Source organism: Lithobates pipiens, unplaced genomic scaffold (genome assembly GCF_037356315.1).
Source record: "Lithobates pipiens isolate NorthernLeopardFrog02 unplaced genomic scaffold, aLitPip1_a1.2 Scaffold_24, whole genome shotgun sequence".
In the NCBI taxonomy this organism is placed as follows: Eukaryota; Metazoa; Chordata; class Amphibia; order Anura; family Ranidae; genus Lithobates; species Lithobates pipiens.
In genome coordinates this window covers 20,791,233-20,809,494 of record NW_027507786.1, presented here as the reverse complement: position 1 = coordinate 20,809,494, position 18,262 = coordinate 20,791,233, and the positions used below count along the sequence as shown (strand labels likewise).

At 47.8% G+C, this 18,262-nt stretch overlaps 1 protein-coding gene across 1 annotated transcript in view; it reads left to right on the top strand.

Annotated features, from left to right (window-relative positions):
• The first annotated feature begins 428 nt into the window (after positions 1-428).
• Positions 429-18,262, top strand: part of TUB (TUB bipartite transcription factor) — a 216,135-nt gene continuing 198,301 nt past the window's right edge. The window contains exon 1 of the mRNA XM_077453673.1: positions 429-814. Coding sequence (XP_077309799.1) covers positions 759-814 — 56 coding nt within the window. The 5' untranslated portion in view covers positions 429-758. The remainder of the gene's footprint in view (positions 815-18,262) is intronic.

Genomic DNA, 18,262 nt, shown 5'->3' with positions numbered 1-18,262 from the left:
CAGATTTGGAGGTCCCATGTCCTGACAATGGAGGACCCGCGTCCAGATTTGGAGGTCCCATGTCCTGACAATGGAGGACCCGCGTCCAGATTTGGAGGTCCCATGTCCTGACAATGGAGGACCTGTGTCCAGAGTTAAAGGACCAATGTGCAGACATTAGAAAGCCTGCATCCACATATGAGAGGACCTGTAGCTTCTTCATCTGCACATATATTTCAGTGCTGTCATGAAGAGCCATGAGGCTGCACCAGACACCCTGTAATGCAGTCAGGCCATCTGACGAGGTCCTTCTGTATCCTATATAGATGATTTGAAGCCATGGTAATGGTCCAGGCTGCGGCCCCAGTGCAGGATTAGTGTCACCTAGGTAGCTGCTCTCTAGTGGCCCTTGAGGACAAGGTTTCAATCAGCCTGGGAGATGGTGTTGGTGTGGGTGAGTGATGTGGGGAAGGCAGAGCTCTGATCTCCAGGGAGAGGGTCTCTCTCTGCTGCATCCATAGAATCAGCTCCTGAGACACACAGGAGGAGAATCCTCCCCCCCTCCTCTCTGTCTACTGAGGGTCTCGCAGCAAAAGAACCTGACTGCCAGCCTCCTCCCCCCTATTCACACAGCACAGTGGTATGTTCCTCAAATTGTCAGCTTCAAGTCAATGAGCTCCAGAGCATCTCACTGCGATTCCACCAACCGGGCTGGAGGAACCAGAATCATCCTCATCATCTAGAGGCCAGGAGGTGCAGAGACCCGGCAACACGGCACCATGGAGGGGGTCACCAGCAACAGGACCATGTGTTACAGCAGGTGGAGCTACGACAGGTACCGTGTGGCGCTGCGCTGCCCCTGGCGCTCGCAGGGTTAACGCCACTACTTCCAGATGTGATACAATGTGGCGGAGCGATCAGGGGGGCGACAGTGACAGGATTGTGGGGGAGATGCGATGTATTGGGGTGCAGAGTGATACCATGTATTCATGTCATGCTGGGAGTGAACAATGTATTGTGGTAATTACAGCAGTGATACATTGTATGGGGGTGTTGGTGACGGAGGCAGTGTTACATTGTATTGGGATGATGGTGGCAGTGATATATTGTATTGGGTTGGATAGAGGCAGTGATAGTGAAACAATGTATTGGGGTGATGGTGGCAGTGATACATTATATTGGGGTAATGGCGGTAGTGATACATTGTATCGGGGGGATGGCGGTAGTGATACATTATATTGGGGTGATGGTGGCAGTGATACATTGTATCGGGGGGATGGCGGTAGTGATACATTATATTGGGGTGATGGTGGCAGTGATACATTGTATTGGGGTGACGGCAGTAGTGATACATTGTATTGGGGTGATGGCGGTAGTAATACATTGTATCGGGGGGATGGCAGTAGTGATACATTGTATTGGGGTGATGGTGGCAGTGATACATTGTATTGGGGTGATGGTGGCAGTGATACATTGTATTGGGGTGATGGTGGCAGTGATACATTGTATTGGGGTGATGGCGGCAGTGATACATTGTATTGGGGTGATGGCGGTAGTGATACATTGTATTGGGGTGATGGTAGTGATACATTGTATTGGGGTGATGGCGGCAGTGATACATTGTATTGGGGTGATGGTGGCAGTGATACATTGTATTGGGGTGATGGTGGCAGTGATACATTGTATTGGGGTGATGGCGGCAGTGATACATTGTATTGGGGTGATGGCGGCAGTGATACATTGTATTGGGGTGATGGTGTTAGTGATACATTGTATTGGGGTGATGGCGGTAGTGATGCATTGTATTGGGGTCATGGTGGTAGTGATACATTGTATTGGGGTGACGGCGGCAGTGATACATTGTATTGGGGTGATGGCGGCAGTGATACATTGTATTGGGGTCATGGTGGTAGTGATACATTGTATTGGAGTGACGGCGGCAGTGATACATTGTATTGGGGTGATGGCAGCAGTGATACATTTTATTGGGGTGACGGCGGCAGTGATACATTGTATTAGGGTGATGGCGGCAGTGATACATTGAATTGGGGTGACAGCGGCAGTGATAAGTTGTATTGGGGTGATGGTGGCAGTGATACATTGCATTGGGGTGATGGTGTTAGTGATACATTGTATTGGGGTGACGGCGGTAGTGTTACATTGTATAAGGGTGATGGTTGTAGTGATACATTGTATCGGGGGGATGGCGGTAGTGATACATTGCATTGGGGTGATGGTGTTAGTGATACATTGTATCGGGGGATGGCGACAGTGATACATTGTATTGGGGTGATGGCGGCAGTGATACATTGTATTGGGGTGATGGCGGCAGTGATACATTGTATTGGGGTGATGGCGGTAGTGATACATTGTATTGGGGTGACGGCGGCAGTGATACATTGTATTGGGGTGATGGCAGCAGTGATACATTGTATTGGGGTGATGGCGGCAGTGATACATTGTATTGGGGTGATGGCGGCAGTGATACATTGTATTGGGGTGATGGCGGTAGTGATACATTGTATTGGGGTGACGGCGGCAGTGATACATTGTATTGGGGTGATGGCAGCAGTGATACATTTTATTGGGGTGATGGCGGTAGTGATGCATTGTATTGGGGTGACGGCGGCAGTGATACATTGTATTAGGGTGATGGCGGCAGTGATACATTATATTGGGGTGATGGTGGCAGTGATAAGTTGTATTGGGGTGATGGTGGCAGTGATACATTGTATTGGGGTGATGGCTGTAGTGATACATTGTATTGGGGTGATGGCGGCAGTGATACATTGTATCGGGGGGATGGCGGCAGTGATACATTGTATTGGGGTGATGGCGGCAGTGATACATTGTATTGGGGTGATGGCGGTAGTGATGCATTGTATTGGGGTGATGGTGGTAGTGATACATTGTATTGGGGTGACAGCGGCAGTGATAAGTTGTATTGGGGTGGGTGATGGCGGCAGTGATACATTGCATTGGGGTGATGGTGTTAGTGATACATTGTATCGAGGGGATGGCGGTAGTGATGCATTGTATTGGGGTGACAATGGTAGTGATACATTGTATTGGGGTGATGGTGGTAGTGATACATTGTATCGGGGTGATGGTGGCAGTGATACATTGTATTGGGGTGACGGCGGCAGTGATACATTGTATTGGGGTGATGGTGGTAGTGATACATTGTATCGGGGTGATGGTGGCAGTGATACATTGTATTGGGGTGACGGTGGTAGTGATACATTGTATTGGGGTGATGGCGGTAGTGATACATTGTATTGGGGTGATGGCGGTAGTGATACATTGTATTGGGGTGACGGCAGTAGTGATACATTGTATCGGGGGATGGCGGCAGTGATACATTGTATTGGGGTGATGGTGATAGTGATACATTGTATTGGGGTTATGGCGGCAGTGATACATTGTATTGGGGTGACGGCGGCAGTGATACATTGTATTGGGGTGATGGCGGCAGTGATACATTGTATCGGGGGATGGCGGCAGTGATACATTGTATTGGGGTGATGGTGGCAGTGATACATTGTATTGGGGTGACGGCGGCAGTGATACATTGTATTGGGGTGATGGCGGCAGTGATACATTGTATCGGGGGATGGCGGCAGTGATGCATTGTATTGGGGTGATGGCGGCAGTGATACATTGTATTGAGGTTACAATGGTAGTGATACATTGTATTGGAGGTGATGGCGGTAGTGATACATTGTATTGGGGTGACAATGGCAGTGATACATTGTATTGAGGTGATGGTGCTAGTGATACATTGTATTGGGGTGATGGCAGCAGTGATACATTGTATTGGGGTGATGGCGGCAGTGATACATTGTATTGGGGTGACAGCAGCAGTGATACATTGTATTGGGGTGATGGTGGTAGTGATACATTGTATTGAGGTTACAATGGCAGTGATACATTGTATTGGAGGTGATGGCGGTAGTGATACATTGTATTGGGGTGATGGTGGTAGTGATACATTGTATTGGGGTGACAATAGCAGTGATACATTGTATTGGGGTGATGGTTGTAGTGATACATTATATTGGGGTGATGGCGGTAGTGATACATTGTATTGGGGTGATGGCGGCAGTGATACATTGTATTGGGGTGATGGTGGCAGTGATACATTGTATTGGGGTGATGGCGGCAGTGATACATTGTATTGGGGTGATGGTGGCAGTGATACATTGTATTGGGGTGATGGTTGTAGTGATACATTGTATTGGGGTGACGGCGGTAGTGATACATTGTATTGGGGTGATGGTGGTAGTGATACATTGTATTGGGGTGATGGTGGTAGTGATACATTGTATTGGGGTGATGGTGGCAGTGATACATTGTATTGGGGTGATGGTTGTAGTGATACATTATATTGGGGTGATGGCGGTAGTGATACATTGTATTGGGGTGATGGCGGCAGTGATACATTGTATTGGGGTGACGGTGGTAGTGATACATTGTATTGGGGTGACGGCAGTAGTGTTACATTGTATTGGTGTGACGGCAGTAGTGATACATTGTATTGGTGTGATGGCAGTAGTGATACATTGTATTGGGGTGATGGTGGTAGTGATACATTGTATTGGGGTGATGGTGGTAGTGATACATTGTATTGGGGTGATGGTTGTAGTGATACATTGTATTGGGGTGATGGTTGTAGTGATACATTATATTGGGGTGATGGCGGTAGTGATACATTGTATTGGGGTGATGGCGGCAGTGATACATTGTATTGGGGTGACGGTGGTAGTGATACATTGTATTGGTGTGACGGCAGTAGTGATACATTGTATTGGTGTGATGGCAGTAGTGATACATTGTATTGGGGTGATGGTGGTAGTGATACATTGTATTGGGGTGATGGTGGTAGTGATACATTGTATTGGGGTGATGGTGGCAGTGATACATTGTATTGGGGTGATGGTTGTAGTGATACATTATATTGGGGTGATGGCAGTAGTGATACATTGTATTGGGGTGATGGTGGTAGTGATACATTGTATTGGGGTGATGGTGGCAGTGATACATTGTATTGGGGTGATGGTTGTAGTGATACATTATATTGGGGTGATGGCGGTAGTGATACATTGTATTGGGGTGATGGCGGCAGTGATACATTGTATTGGGGTGACGGTGGTAGTGATACATTGTATTGGGGTGATGGTGGTAGTGATACATTGTATTGGGGTGATGGTTGTAGTGATACATTATATTGGGGTGATGGCAGTAGTGATACATTGTATTGGGGTGATGGTGGTAGTGATACATTGTATTGGGGTGATGGCGGCAGTGATACATTGTATTGGGGTGACGGCAGTAGTGTTACATTGTATTGGTGTGACGGCAGTAGTGATACATTGTATTGGTGTGATGGCAGTAGTGATACATTGTATTGGGGTGACGGCGGTAGTGATACATTGTATTGGGGTGATGGCGGCAGTGATACATTGTATTGGGGTGACGGCAGTAGTGTTACATTGTATTGGTGTGACGGCAGTAGTGATACATTGTATTGGGGTGACGGCAGTAGTGATACATTGTATTGGTGTGACGGCAGTAGTGATACATTGTATTGGGGTGACGGCGGCAGTGATACATTGTATTGGGGTGATGGCAGTAGTGATACATTGTATTGGGGTGATGGCGGCAGTGATACATTGTATTGGGGTGATGGCAGTAGTGATACATTGTATTGGGGTGATGGCGGCAGTGATACATTGTATTGGGGTGATGGCAGTAGTGATACATTGTATTGGGGTGATGGCAGTAGTGATACATTGTATTGGGGTGATGGTGGCAGTGATACATTGTATTGGGGTGATGGTGGCAGTGATACATTGTATTGGGGTGATGGTGGAAGTGATACATTGTATTGGGGTGATGGTTGTAGTGATACATTATATTGGGGTGATGGCGGTAGTGATACATTGTATTGGGGTGATGGCGGCAGTGATACATTGTATTGGGGTGACGGTGGTAGTGATACATTGTATTGGTGTGACGGCAGTAGTGATACATTGTATTGGTGTGATGGCAGTAGTGATACATTGTATTGGGGTGATGGTGGTAGTGATACATTGTATTGGGGTGATGGTGGTAGTGATACATTGTATTGGGGTGATGGTGGCAGTGATACATTGTATTGGGGTGATGGTTGTAGTGATACATTATATTGGGGTGATGGCAGTAGTGATACATTGTATTGGGGTGATGGTGGTAGTGATACATTGTATTGGGGTGATGGTGGCAGTGATACATTGTATTGGGGTGATGGTTGTAGTGATACATTATATTGGGGTGATGGCAGTAGTGATACATTGTATTGGGGTGATGGTGGTAGTGATACATTGTATTGGGGTGATGGCGGCAGTGATACATTGTATTGGGGTGACGGCAGTAGTGTTACATTGTATTGGTGTGACGGCAGTAGTGATACATTGTATTGGTGTGATGGCAGTAGTGATACATTGTATTGGGGTGACGGCGGTAGTGATACATTGTATTGGGGTGATGGCGGCAGTGATACATTGTATTGGGGTGACGGCAGTAGTGTTACATTGTATTGGTGTGACGGCAGTAGTGATACATTGTATTGGGGTGACGGCAGTAGTGATACATTGTATTGGTGTGACGGCAGTAGTGATACATTGTATTGGGGTGACGGCGGCAGTGATACATTGTATTGGGGTGATGGCAGTAGTGATACATTGTATTGGGGTGATGGCGGCAGTGATACATTGTATTGGGGTGATGGCAGTAGTGATACATTGTATTGGGGTGATGGCGGCAGTGATACATTGTATTGGGGTGATGGCAGTAGTGATACATTGTATTGGGGTGATGGCAGTAGTGATACATTGTATTGGGGTGATGGTGGCAGTGATACATTGTATTGGGGTGATGGTGGCAGTGATACATTGTATTGGGGTGATGGTGGAAGTGATACATTGTATTGGGGTGATGGTTGTAGTGATACATTGTATTGGGGTGATGGCGGTAGTGATACATTGTATTGGGGTGATGGCGGCAGTGATACATTGTATTGGGGTGATGGCGGTAGTGATACATTGTATTGGGGTGACGGTGGTAGTGATACATTGTATTGGGGTGACGGCAGTAGTGTTACATTGTATTGGTGTGACGGCAGTAGTGATACATTGTATTGGTGTGATGGCGGTAGTGATACATTGTATTGGGGTGATGGCGGTAGTGATACATTGTATTGGGGTGATGGCGGTAGTGATACATTGTATTGGGGTGATGGTTGTAGTGATACATTATATTGGTGTGACGGCAGTAGTGATACATTGTATTGGGGTGATGGCGGCAGTGATACATTGTATTGGGGTGATGGCAGTAGTGATACATTGTATTGGGGTGATGGCGGCAGTGATACATTGTATTGGGGTGATGGCAGTAGTGATACATTGTATTGGGGTGATGGCGGCAGTGATACATTGTATTGGGGTGATGGCGGCAGTGATACATTGTATTGGGGTGACAGCAGCAGTGATACATTGTATTGGGGTGATGGTGGTAGTGATACATTGTATTGGGGTGATGGTGCTAGTGATACATTGTATTGGGGTGATGGTGCTAGTGATACATTGTATTGGGGTGATGGCGGCAGTGATACATTGTATTGGGGTGATGGCGGCAGTGATACATTGTATTGGGGTGACAGCAGCAGTGATACATTGTATTGGGGTGATGGTGGCAGTGATACATTGTATTGGGGTGATGGCAGCAGTGATACATTGTATTGGGGTGATGGCGGCAGTGATACATTGTATTGGGGTGACAGCAGCAGTGATACATTGTATTGGGGTGATGGTGGCAGTGATACATTGTATTGGGGTGATGGTGGCAGTGATACATTGTATTGGGGTGACAGCAGCAGTGATACATTGTATTGGGGTGATGGCGGCAGTGATACATTGTATTGGGGTGACAGCAGCAGTGATACATTGTATTGGGGTGATGGTGGCAGTGATACATTGTATTGGGGTGACGGCGGTAGTGATACATTGTATTGGGGTGATGGCAGTAGTGATACATTGTATTGGGGTGATGGCAGTAGTGATGCATTGTATTGGGGTGATGGCAGTAGTGATACATTGTATTGGGGTGACGGCAGTAGTGATACATTGTATTGGGGTGACGGCAGTAGTGATACATTGTATTGGGGTGACGGCGGTAGTGATACATTGTATTGGGGTGATGGTGGTAGTGATACATTGTATTGGGGTGACGGCGGTAGTGATACATTGTATTGGGGTGATGGCAGTAGTGATACATTGTATTGGGGTGACGGCAGTAGTGATACATTGTATTGGGGTGACGGCAGTAGTGATACATTGTATTGGGGTGACGGCAGTAGTGATACATTGTATTGGGGTGACGGCAGTAGTGATACATTGTATTGGGGTGATGGTGGTAGTGATACATTGTATTGGGGTGATGGCAGTAGTGATACATTGTATTGGGGTGATGGCAGTAGTGATACATTGTATTGGGGTGACGGCAGTAGTGATACATTGTATTGGGGTGACGGCAGTAGTGATACATTGTATTGGGGTGACGGCAGTAGTGATACATTGTATTGGGGTGACGGCGGTAGTGATACATTGTATTGGGGTGATGGTGGTAGTGATACATTGTATTGGGGTGACGGCGGTAGTGATACATTGTATTGGGGTGACGGCAGTAGTGATACATTGTATTGGGGTGACGGCAGTAGTGATACATTGTATTGGGGTGATGGCGGTAGTGATACATTGTATTGGGGTGACGGCGGCAGTGATACATTGTATTGGGGTGACGGCAGTAGTGATACATTGTATTGGGGTGATGGCGGTAGTGATACATTGTATTGGGGTGACGGCAGTAGTGATACATTGTATTGGGGTGACGGCAGTAGTGATACATTGTATTGGGGTGATGGTGGTAGTGATACATTGTATTGGGGTGATGGCGGTAGTGATACATTGTATTGGGGTGACGGCGGTAGTGATACATTGTATTGGGGTGACGGCGGTAGTGATACATTGTATTGGGGTGATGGTGGTAGTGATACATTGTATTGGGGTGATGGTGGTAGTGATACATTGTATTGGGGTGACGGCAGTAGTGATACATTGTATTGGGGTGATGGTGGCAGTAATACATTGTATTGGGGTGACGGCAGTAGTGATACATTGTATTGGGGTGACGGCGGTAGTGATACATTGTATTGGGGTGACGGCAGTAGTGATACATTGTATTGGGGTGATGGTGGCAGTAATACATTGTATTGGGGTGACGGCAGTAGTGATACATTGTATTGGGGTGACGGCGGTAGTGATACATTGTATTGGGGTGACGGCAGTAGTGATACATTGTATTGGGGTGATGGTGGCAGTAATACATTGTATTGGGGTGACGGCAGTAGTGATACATTGTATTGGGGTGACGGCAGTAGTGATACATTGTATTGGGGTGATGGTGGTAGTGATACATTGCATTGGGGTGACGGCAGTAGTGATACATTGTATTGGGGTGACGGCGGTAGTGATACATTGTATTGGGGTGATGGCGGTAGTGATACATTGTATTGGGGTGATGGCAGTAGTGATACATTGTATTGGGGTGATGGCGGTAGTGTTACATTGTATTGGGGTGATGGTGGTAGTGATACATTGTATTGGGGTGATGGTGGTAGTGTTACATTGTATTGGGGTGATGGTGGTAGTGTTACATTGTATTGGGGTGATGGTGGTAGTGTTACATTGTATTGGGGTGATGGTGGTAGTGTTACATTGTATTGGGGTGATGGCAGTAGTGATACATTGTATTGGGGTGATGGCAGTAGTGATACATTGTATTGGGGTGATGGCAGTAGTGATACATTGTATTGGGGTGATGGCAGTAGTGATACATTGTATTGGGGTGATGGCAGTAGTGATACATTGTATTGGGGTGATGGTGGTAGTGATACATTGTATTGGGGTGATGGTGGTAGTGTTACATTGTATTGGGGTGATGGTGGTAGTGTTACATTGTATTGGGGTGATGGTGGTAGTGATACATTGTATTGGGGTGATGGTGGTAGTGATACATTGTATTGGGGTGATGGCAGTAGTGATACATTGTATTGGGGTGATGGTGGTAGTGATACATTGTATTGGGGTGATGGCGGTAGTGATACATTGTATTGGGGTGATGGCAGTAGTGTTACATTGTATTGGGGTGATTTCATATATGGAGGTAATGAGGACAGACGGAGAATGCAGTTGGCTATAATTTGGGGGGTGTGGCCGTGTTGTGATGTCATCATACGGAGATCCCCATTCATGGCTAAAGCAGAACTCCGGGCAGAAATAAAGGACACCAATGAATGCAGCTCTGTAATCACTCCTATATCATTGCCGGCTTTGTTATATACAAACAGCTGAATGTGACCCGGGGTCAGCCCCTCACAGCCCCTGTACAGCAGGGCTTGAGCTTGAGAGGAAGAAGCAGCACAAGGAGCCTATCAGTTCATCTGTTGACAAGATGCGAATTGGAGGAGAGAGCAGAGTGACAGAGTGATGTGCTCATCACTGTGCTGCTTCTCCTTTCACTGTCCAGTCACAGGGTGGGGGTGGGTCCAGGATGACCTGGGCTCAGAGGAAGTGGGTTGAAGGATGCTGGTCATCAGACTGAGGACATCTAGCAGTAGAAAATAGGTACTGCGGGGGAAATCTCTGCATCTTCATGACTGTAACGTTATAGGTTGCAGGTCCAGTCCTTTTTGTGCCTTCCTCCTGCTGAATCTCCCAAGGCAGTTGCCTCTTCTGCCTACCCCTCAGCCTCCCTCAGGGGGGCATGCTGGGATTTGTAGTGCGAGCAGATCTGTGTGGCTGTGATCCTGCCCAGCCAGGCCGCATCCAACCATTGATCCAGCTCCAGCGCAGAGCGATCCCGGTGTAACCGCCTGTTGCTAAGGATTTTTCTTGTGTGGTCTCCGGGGAGCCACGTGTGCGCTGCCTGACCTTCCTCCCCCCTCCCCCCATCACCTTTAATGATATTCTTTGTTGGGCTGTGATTGGTTGTCAAAAAGATTTGCAGAAACGTAATTATACAGAGATTATAACCGGGAGAGCGGTGATGTCACTCCTGTATAATATATCTTATATCTGGAGAGCGGTGATGTCACTCCTGTATAATATATCTTATATCTGGAGAGCGGTGATGCCACTCCTGTATAATATATCTTATATCTGGAGAGCGGTGATGTCACTCCTGTATAATATATCTTATATCTGGAGAGCGGTGATGTCACTCCTGTATAATATATCTTATATCTGGAGAGCGGTGATGTCACTCCTGTATAATATATCTTATATCTGGAGAGCGGTGATGTCACTCCTGTATAATATATCTTATATCTGGAGAGCGGTGATGTCACTCCTGTATAATATATCTTATATCTGGAGAGCGGTGATGTCACTCTGTATAATATATCTTATATCTGGAGAGCAGTGAGGTCACTCCTGTATAATATATCTTATATCTGGAGAGCGGTGATGTCACTCCTGTATAATATATCTTATATCTGGAGAGCGGTGATGTCACTCCCGTATAATATATCTTATATCTGGAGAGCGGTGATGTCACTCCCGTATAATATATCTTATATCTGGAGAGCGGTGATGTCACTCCCGTATAATATATCTTATATCTGGAGGGCGGTGATGTCACTCCTGTATAATATATCTTATATCTGGAGAGCGGTGATGTCACTCCTGTATAATATATCTTATATCTGGAGAGCGGTGATGTCACTCCTGTATAATATATCTTATATCTGGAGAGCGGTGATGTCACTCCCGTATAATATATCTTATATCTGGAGAGCGGTGATGTCACTCCCGTATAATATATCTTATATCTGGAGAGCGGTGATGTCACTCCTGTATAATATATCTTATATCTGGAGAGCGGTGATGTCACTCCTGTATAATATATCTGGGGAGCGGTGATGTCACTCCTGTATAATATATCTAGAGAGCGGTGATGTCACTCCTGTATAATATATCTTATATCTGGAGAGCGGTGATGTCACTCCTGTATAATATATCTAGAGAGCGGTGATGTCACTCCTGTATAATATATCTTATATCTGGAGAGCAGTGATGTCACTCCCATTCTCAAGCAGACATTGTAGGCGGGGTTTCGCTGTTTCGTCCCGCTCTGTATTTCCCATCCCCCATAGGCCGCTTCTGCCCCAGATAAACTTTATTTGTTACTATTTTTATCGCCGTTCTGTGTTTCTGATATAATTCGATTACGAAGAGCGGCGGCTCGGTGCAACAATCTGCAGACGATCGTCTGTGTGCAGGAGGAGATATTAACATCATAAATCTTCTCCGCCGTTCAGATACGCCATCGCATACGTCTGCAGATATAATGACGATATCACTGCGACACAGGAGAGAGCAAGGAGCCTGACATAGCGAGAGGTAAACTGTGACCCCCCTCTGCCCCCCTCCCTCTCTCCGGCCCCCCTTCCCTCCCTTCGGCCCCCCTCCCCTCCCTCCGCCCCCTTCCCACCCCTTCCTCTGTCCGGCCCCCTTCCCTCCGGCCCCCCTCCCCTCCCCTCTCTCCGGCCCCCTTCCCTCCCCTCCCTCCCTCTGCCCCCTCCCCTCCCTCCGGCCCCCTTCCCTCCCTTCCACCCCCCTCTATCTGGCCCCCCTCCCTCCCTCTGGCCCCCCTTCCCTCCGTCCGGCCCCCCTCCCCTCCCTCCGACCCACCTCTACCCTCCGTTTGGCCCCCCTTCCCTCCCTCTGCCCCCTCCGCCCCTTCCCTCCCATCCCTCTGTCCAGCCCCCTCCCTTCCCTCCCCTCCATCCGGCCCCCCTTCCTCCGGCTCACCTCTACCCTCCGTCCGGCCCCCCTTCCCTCCCCTCCCTCTGTCCGGCCCCCCTTCCCTCCCCTCCCTCTGTCCAGCCCCCCTTCCCTCCCTCTGCCCCCCCTCCCCTCCCTCTGTCCCTTCCCTCCCCTCCCTCTATCCGTCCCCCCTTCCGTCCTGCCCCCCTTCCCTCCCTCTGTCCCCCCTCCCTTCCCTCCCCTCCATCCAGCCCCCCCTCCGGCCCACCTCTACCCTCCGTCCAGCCCCCCTTCCCTCCCTCTGCCCCCTCTGCCCCTTCCCTCCCCTCCCTCTGTCCAGCCCCCCTTCCCTCCCTCTGCCCCCCCTCCCCTCCCTCTGATCCCCTTCCCTGCCCTCTGCCTCCCTCCCTCCGGCCACCCCTTCCCTCCCTCCACCCCCCTCTCCTACCTCCGGCCCCCTTCCCCCCTCCTTCCGGCCCCCTCCCCTCTGTCCAGCCCCCCCTCCCTTCTGGCCCCCCTTCAGTCTCTTGTACCAAATCCTCTCCTGGACTATCCTATTCTGCCACTAGATGTCCTCAGTCTGATGGCCAACATTATCCAACCCACTTGCTGCCCCCAGCCTGTGATTGGACAGTGAAAGGAGAAGCAGCGCACTGATAAGTTCATCTCCCTGTCACTCTGCTCTCTGCTTTCTTCTCAGTACATAACCCGATTGGCTACTTGTGCTGCTTCTTCCTTTCACACTTCAGACCTTCTGTACAGGGATATACACAGTCGGACATTCCGACCAGCCGCTGTGCCCATTATGAGGGGTTCCCGCCATCCCTGTGCTGAGTTCCCGGGTCTGTACACCTGCTGTGCCCATTATGAGGGGTTCCCACCATCCCTGTGCCGGGTTCCTGGGTCTGTACACCCGCTGTGCCCATTATGAGGGGTTCCCACCATCCCTGTGCTGAGTTCCCGGGTCTGTACACCCGCTGTGCCCATTATGAGGGGTTCCCACCATCCCTGTGCCGGGTTCCTGGGTCTGTACACCAGCTGTGCCCATCATGAGGGGTTCCCACCATCCCTGTGCCGGGTTCCTGGGTCTGTACACCCGCTGTGCCCATTCCCTGTTGGATTATTTATTTTACATGATGGGGAATGTAACACCCACAAATGGGCAGGGACACCCCAATCCTCCAGGGGAACAGGGGCAGAAGTAGGTATTATGGATTTTTTCTGTAATATACAATCATTGCGGATAATTAATCGATCGCTGAAAATTGATCACCGGCTAAACTCTCAGGGGTATTTCTTGGTCTCTTCGATTTCCTCTCCAGCCAATCACTTGCAGAACTAACCAGAATTGTTATTGAAGTCACATCTCTTTTATTAGGGGGTGATAATGTGCCTGCACCCTGCTATCCCAATCACCCGCCCTACTCCTTGCCGGCAGCTTTATTCCAGCACATCCCTGAGATCTGCTCTGATCTGTTCTATTATATTTCTATGGTCAGGACAGGCACTCCGCTCAGTTCCTTTTTATGACTTTTCACTCATTTATAAGGCTAATTTGACCGATTCCTCCTATAATTGACTATTGATCAGGACATGGGTAGGGGGCACCACATATGGGTAGATATCTCCCCTAGATGTTAGGCTGAGTTTCAGAGGTCAGGGCGCAGTCAGGATGAAGGGTTAGGTTCAGGGGTTAGGTTGATTATGAGTAAGATTGGGAGGTTAGGTTATGGCTCAGAGGACAGGACTTACTTTTAGGGTTCAGAGAACAATTGGGTGGCCCCTAAAATTCACACATCCTGGTGTCCTAGAGTGGTAACCTCAGCCTGGCCTCCAACCAGGCCACGCCCCCAACACATTTCACTCCACCCCCTGGAGTTTAGTCATGGGTTACTAGTCAGGTTAAGGTGAAGGGTCAACCCGAGGTAAGGTGTTAGGTTTGGTAGGCTAGGTTATATTAAGTGGTTTAGGTTTGGGTAAAGGGTTGAGGTAAAGGGTTAGGTTAGAATGTTGGGTTGAGGGGCTGAGCTGAAGTGAAAGGTCATGTTAGAAGGTTTGGTTGAGAGGCTGGGTTAAGTTGAAGGGTTAGGTGAGAAGGTTGGGCTGAGGGGCCGGGTTAAGTGAAGGGTTAGGTTAGAAGGTTGGGTTGAGGGACTGGGTTGAGGTGAAGGGTTAGGTTTTAAGGTTGGGTTGAGGGGTCGGGTTGCGGTGAAGGGTTTGATTAGAAACTTGGGTTGAGGGACTGGGTCGAGGTGAAGGGTTAGGTTTGAAGGTTGGGTTGAGGGGTCGAGTTGTGGTGAAGGGTTTGATTAGAAGGTTGGGTTGAAGATCTGAGCTGAGGTGAAAGGTTAGATTAGAAGGTTGGGTTAGGTTAAAAGGTTGGGTTGAAGGGCCGGGTTGAGGTGAAGGGTTGGGTGATAGGGTTGGGTTGAGGGGCCGGGTTGATGTGAAGGGTTGGGTTAGAAGGTTGGGTTGAGGTTAAGGGTTAGGTTAAAAGGTTGGGTTGAGGTGAAGGGTTGGGTTATAAGGTTGGGTTGGGGTTAAGGGTTGGGGTGAGGGGCCGGGTTGATGTGAAGGGTTGGGTTGAGGGTCTGGGTTGAGGTGAAGGTTTAGGGTAAAATTTGGGGTTGAGGGGCTGGGTTAAGGTAATGGGCTAGGTTAAAAGTTTGGGTTTCGGCGAAGGATTGTGTTGAGGTAGAAGGTTGAGTTTGGGGTTAGGTTTCGGTGAAGTGAAAAGCCCCATACACACTGTCAGATTTTCTGCTGATTTTTCCCTTCAGATTTACCGAAACCATGTAGTGTCGGGCCGGCCTGATTGCATACACATTAAAACAGAAGAGAAAACAGCGCCAATCTAAGTGCAGTATTGTTGAATCAAAGACATTTAATTTGTGAAGTTATGCACTCACACTCTACCAGAAAGTTTCAGGCACATCATGTATCTAGAGGACATCGCAGGGCTCTCGAGGAGAAGCGGTAACTCGTTCGGCTGTATCTCTCGTCCGGTGGCGCCGGTGGTTCCCAGCGTCGCACGGCTCGGTGTAGCAGCGTCAGGGAGGTCCGTTCGTTGTTACGTTGAGGGGCGCACTGCGATGACTGCGATGACGTTTCGTTGTGGTGTGTCACTTAGATTGGCGCTGTTTTCTCTTCTGTTTATTTGTCTTTTACAAGGTACCTTCTACCCTTGAACATGCTGCCTACCTGCCTGTGCTAAAGCAATCATCCCCTTTCTATGGCTATTTTCCACAACCAGTAACTGTGGACTATAATTTGTGATCCTGCCAGCTATCCATTATTTTTGCTGCATTTACTGACATATACAGCAAGGATTACAAAACTCTGTGATAAGCAGCTTGATATCCCTTAATCCGCCACACCAATTTACCAACTTCAGCTGTTTTTTTCCCCAAACCCTTTCCCCCCTCCCCCAAATAACCCCTCCCCCCTCCTTTTTATTTTTTTTTTTATTTTTTTTTTTTTCCTCACTCCCCCCATCCAGGACATATATAATCCAGCAGCGCAACGCACAAAAAAACTATTTTCTCTTACTCTGCATACACATTGAAACTCCTAAGGTTTGACCTCATATTATATGGTTTTGGTAAATCTGAAGGAAAAAAGTCCTTCAGATAATAAGTGATGAGCTTTGGTCTAGGAATTTGATCTGAGCATGCGTGGCACTTTGTCCGATCGGAATTCTCTACACACAATTGGACAAAGTCCGACCGGATCATGTTGTCAGAAAGTTTTATAGCCCAGCTGGAAAACTTGGTCCGTTGGATATTCCGATGGAAACAGTCCGATGGAGCCCACACATGGTCGGATTATGCGACAACGCGGTCCGATCGGACATTTTCCATCTGAATGTCCGACCGTGTGTACAAGGGCTTTATGTTTCTTCCTTTATTGCTTTCTCCTTTCCCCACTTCTGTAATTCTCTCCCTTGCTTTCCTTCATTCTTTATCGTTCTTCCTTCCTTCTCTTCTTTTTTTCATTCCCCTTTTCTTCCTTCTTTTCTTTCCTTCCTTCCTTTCCATCCTTCCCTTACTTATTTATCTTTCTTCCTTCATTCCTTTCCCCTTCCCACCCTTCTGTCTCGTTTCTTTCCTTCCTTATTTCTTTATTGTTCTTCCTTCCTTTCCTTCTTTTTTCCCCTTTCCCCTTCCCCCTTTCTGTCTTTCCTTCCCTTACTTTCCTTCATTCCTTCTTTATTGTTCTTCCTTCCTTTCCATCCTTCCCTTTCATCCTTCCCTTCCTTCTTTAGCTTCCTTCCTTCATTCATTTCCTTTTCCCTTTCCCTTTCCCCCTTCCGTGTTTCCTTCTTTTCTTCCTTCTTTTTCATTACCCTTTTTCTTCCTTCCTTCCCTCCTTTATTTCTTTCCTTCCTCGTTTATCATTCTTTCTTCATTCCCTTTCTATTTTTTTTCTCTCTCTCTCTCTCTCTCGCTCTCTGTATTGTTCTATCTATCTATCTATCTATCTATCTATCTATCTATCTATCTATCTATCTATCTATCTGGGCTGCCAACCTCCCGCAGCTTATTTTACTGACAAAACATGGAAAATTTACTGGCAGAGCACATGTTTTACTGACAACTTAAGAAATGACAGAACTCCTATTGAAAAGTAACACAGTGAATATTTGAACCGTATAAACATGATATAGAAACACGGACAATCCCGAGAACAAAGTCATTTGCTTTATTTACACTTAAAAAGTCAACACAGCATGAAATTATCAGCCCTGGTATTTGCTGACAGTTGTAAAAAAAAAAAAATCACAGATTTTTACAAACTGTCAGTAAATTTACTGGCGGTTGGCAACCCTGCTATCTATCTATAGCTATCTATCTATATCTCTCTCTCTATCTTTCTATTGCTCTCTCTCTCTCTCTCTCTATCGCTCTCTCTCTATCGCTCTCTCTCTCTCTCTATCGCTCTCTCTCTCTCTCTATCGCTCTCTCTCTCTCTCTCTATCGCGCTCTCTCTCTCTCTCTCTCTCTATCGCTCTCTCTCTCTATCGCTCTCTCTCTCTCTCTCTCTCTCTATCGCTCTCTCTCTCTCTCTCTCTCTCTCTCTATCGCTCTCTCTCTCTATCGCTCTCTCTCTCTCTCTCTCTCTCTATCGCTCTCTCTCTCTCTCTCTCTATCGCTCTCTCTCTCTCTCTCTATCGCTCTCTCTCTCTATCGCTCTCTCTCTATCGCTCTCTCTCTATCGCTCTCTCTCTCTCTATCGCTCTCTCTCTCTATCGCTCTCTCTCTCTATCGCTCTCTCTCTCTCTATCGCTCTCTCTCTCTATCGCTCTCTCTCTCTCTATCGCTCTCTCTCTCTCTCTCTATCGCTCTCTCTCTCTCTATCGCTCTCTCTCTCTCTCTATCGCTCTCTCTCTCTCTATCGCTCTCTCTATCGCTCTCTCTCTC